Source organism: Monoraphidium neglectum (assembly GCF_000611645.1).
Source record: "Monoraphidium neglectum strain SAG 48.87 unplaced genomic scaffold scaffold02745, whole genome shotgun sequence".
Classification (NCBI taxonomy): Eukaryota; Viridiplantae; Chlorophyta; class Chlorophyceae; order Sphaeropleales; family Selenastraceae; genus Monoraphidium; species Monoraphidium neglectum.
The window spans coordinates 5,409-8,275 of record NW_014010883.1 but is presented as its reverse complement, the minus strand read 5'-3'; the positions used below and the strand labels follow the sequence as shown (position 1 = coordinate 8,275).

The following is a 2,867-nucleotide window of genomic DNA, read 5'->3' as shown; positions in this document are numbered from 1 at the left end:
CCACGGGTCCAGGGCGAGGCTCAGAGGTGCTGGCACAGCATAGCGCGGCACCCAGTGACTGGGGCTTCAATCATCCTTCAAGGCAGCAGGTAAGCTTTCCCGTGCCCAGCTGGGGTCTGCGGCCGCTTGCCACTGAAGTGACACCTGAAATGTCGCCGACGTTGCTTGCATCACAGCAGCTCACATGAGATGATGTTTGACGCATTTGTCTCTGCGAGGGCAGGAACACACGTCTTTGGGGAGGGCTTCCAGGCTGCCACCCCCGCGGGCACCTCACCAGCCCAAGCCTCAAAAGCCATCGTCAACGGCATTGGACACTTTAAAAATATTTTGGATCCCCGCCTGGCGTGATCAGCGGCCTAGTGCGTCGGCGGAGGCGGAGCCAGCGCCCGACCGCCTGAAGCGGTCGCGCTCGAGGTGACTGGCTGATGCGGTGGCTATCTGGGTGGCCTTGCATCTTCGCGCGAGACAGTTGCGTGCGCAGTGCATCAAGAGCGGTGCACCCCAAGCTGGGGTGACATGGCCGGGGCGCGCGGGCGCGGTGCAAGTGGATAAGGCACCACTTGCGTTCGCCGCGGCATGGGTCTGGCAACCTTGTCCTGTGCGCCATGGCTACTCTCTGCTCAGATTCCACCCGCTTGGCCGGCTTACACCCCTCACTCACTGAATCCCCAGGGGCGGAGCATCATGAGCGGCCACGCGGACGCTGCACCCCAGCAAGCCAGCGCGTCCATCCCAGCCGCTGGCGCACTCCCAGCTGGTGCCGGCGTCGGCGCCCACCTGCAGCTGCCGCCACCACCGCCGCCGCCCCCGCTTGACCGAGCCGGCGCGCAGTCGGCGCGCCGTGTCACGTTCGACAGCCCCAAAGACATAGATGCGGCCAAAAAGGCCGCGGGCGCGGCGCTCGCGGGCCTGGACCTCGCCACTGCCAAGGTACATCTGGACGCGTCGAAAGCCGCAGTCGACGCCATGCGCGCCAGCGGCGAGCTCCCGGCGCACCCCCCGCGCAGGCCCGCGCGGGAGCTGCGCAGCGCGAGCGCGCGGCAGCTGACGTACAAGGGCGCCGGCGCGGCCGCGCCGCCGCTGCGGCACAACCTGCCGCTTGGGGCGGCGCTGGGCACCCCATTGGGGGCTGACGGCAGCACCGTGCGGCGCGTGTCCGCGTCTGATGAGATGTTTGCTGGGACGGTCGATGGCCCCGGCGGCGCCACGCAGGGGCCTGGCAGCATGCGCCGATTGCCGGGGCGCAGTATCAGCCTGCCGTATGTGATGCACGGCCGCGCTGGCATGCAGGCGCGCCTGACGGCAACACTGGCGCAGGACGCGGCGCTGCAGCAGCGACTACTCACACTGCAGCAGCAGCAGCTGCAGCAGCAGCAGCAGCAGCAAGGCAGCATGCACCGACTGAACCTGGTGACAGTGCAGCACCCGCACATGCAGCAGGTGCAGCAGGTGCAGCACCCGCAAATGCATCAGGTGCAGATGCAGCAGGTGCAGCAAGTGCAGCAGGTGCAGCAGGTGCAGCTGCAGCACGGGCCCCCCTCTTGGGCCGCAGCCGGCCAGGGCGCCGTGTGCGTCGCCCCTGTGGTCCTCAATGGTTCGCTCCTCCCGGCTCTCTCCGTCCCAGAGGGCACAATTCTGCAGTTGGTGGACGGCGTCGTGGAGCCTGTCGCGTGGGCGGCGGCGCCCCAGGACGCCGGGTATCAGGTGTGCAACATGCAGGCGGCGCAGCAGCAGGTGATCGTGCCCGGCGGCGCCGGCGGCTGGGCGCAGCCGCAGCAGGTGCAGCAGGTGCAGGTGGTGCAGCTGCAGGCAGCCCCGCCGCAGCAGCACCAGCAGCACCAATACCACCACCAATTCCATCAGCACCCCATCACCACTGCGGCGGCGGCGCCGGCGGCCTCGTCGGCCACCCCTCTGGTTGCCCTTGACGCCGTGTGGGCCGCCAACGGGCACAGCAACCTCCAAGTGCAGGCGCCCTTGCAGGCCGCCCCGCTGCCCGGCACACAGCAAAACCTCGTACAGCAAACCCCAGGCGATCTGGCGCCGGCGCTGGACGCTTACAGCAGGGCATCCTGGCAGGCCGTCATGCAGGCGCGCGCCGGCGCCGGCGACGCCGGCGGCGCTGCCGCGCTCGCGAGGGCGTCGCAAGAGCTTTCGCTGCTGGCCGCGGCGTGCGGCGCCTTGAGCGCGCTGGCGGCGCCCGACGCCGGGGTCCGCGCTCTGTATGAGATGTCGGTCGTCGCGGCCGCGGCGCAGCAGCGCGCGGCGGCGCACGAGGGGCTGTCCGCGCCGACTGCGCTGGCGGTGCGGCTGCTGGCGGCGCTGGCGGCGCCGCTGTGCTACTCGCGCGGCGCCGCGCAACCGGATGCGGGTGCGCACCGCATGTGCTGGGCTGGGCGTTTCCTGACAGATGCATGCACGGCGCATGCACGGCGAATGCACGGCGCATGCGGGCGCAAGCGCGAGCATGGGGACGCATGCGTACAAGCCCGTGCATCTGTGCTTGTCCCCACACTCCCCGTAAGCTGCTTTCAAGCCCGTCCTCTGGAGCCCACCCTCAACCCCGGCCCTCACCTCAACACACGCAGACCACTTGGAGGCTTGCTTCCTGCTTCTCGGTACCCTGGCCGCCCCCAACCCCGACCTCTCCTCTGAGATCACCGCCGCCCACGCCGCCGCCCGCGCCGCGCCGCCGCCCGCGGGCGCGGGCGCTGGCGCCGGCCCGCTCGAGCGCCAGGCGGCCGCGCGGCAGGCGCTGGCGACACTGTCCGGGCTCGCCGAGCGCAACCAGCAGTTGCTGGCCGCGCGCGCGTCCGGCGGCGTCGTCGCGGCCGACCAGATGGGGCTGGCGGCGGCGCCGGCAG

General features: G+C 70.7%; 1 protein-coding gene across 1 annotated transcript in view; it reads left to right on the top strand.

The window, feature by feature from the left end:
- Positions 1–687: 687 nt before the first annotated feature.
- The window catches only part of MNEG_11443 (hypothetical protein), a gene marked incomplete at both ends in the record, with an annotated part of 2,904 nt that continues 724 nt past the window's right edge, over positions 688–2,867 (top strand). Inside the window, 2 exons of the mRNA XM_014040086.1 lie at positions 688–2,374; positions 2,592–2,827. Coding sequence (XP_013895540.1) covers positions 688–2,374; positions 2,592–2,827 — 1,923 coding nt within the window. The remainder of the gene's footprint in view (positions 2,375–2,591; positions 2,828–2,867) is intronic.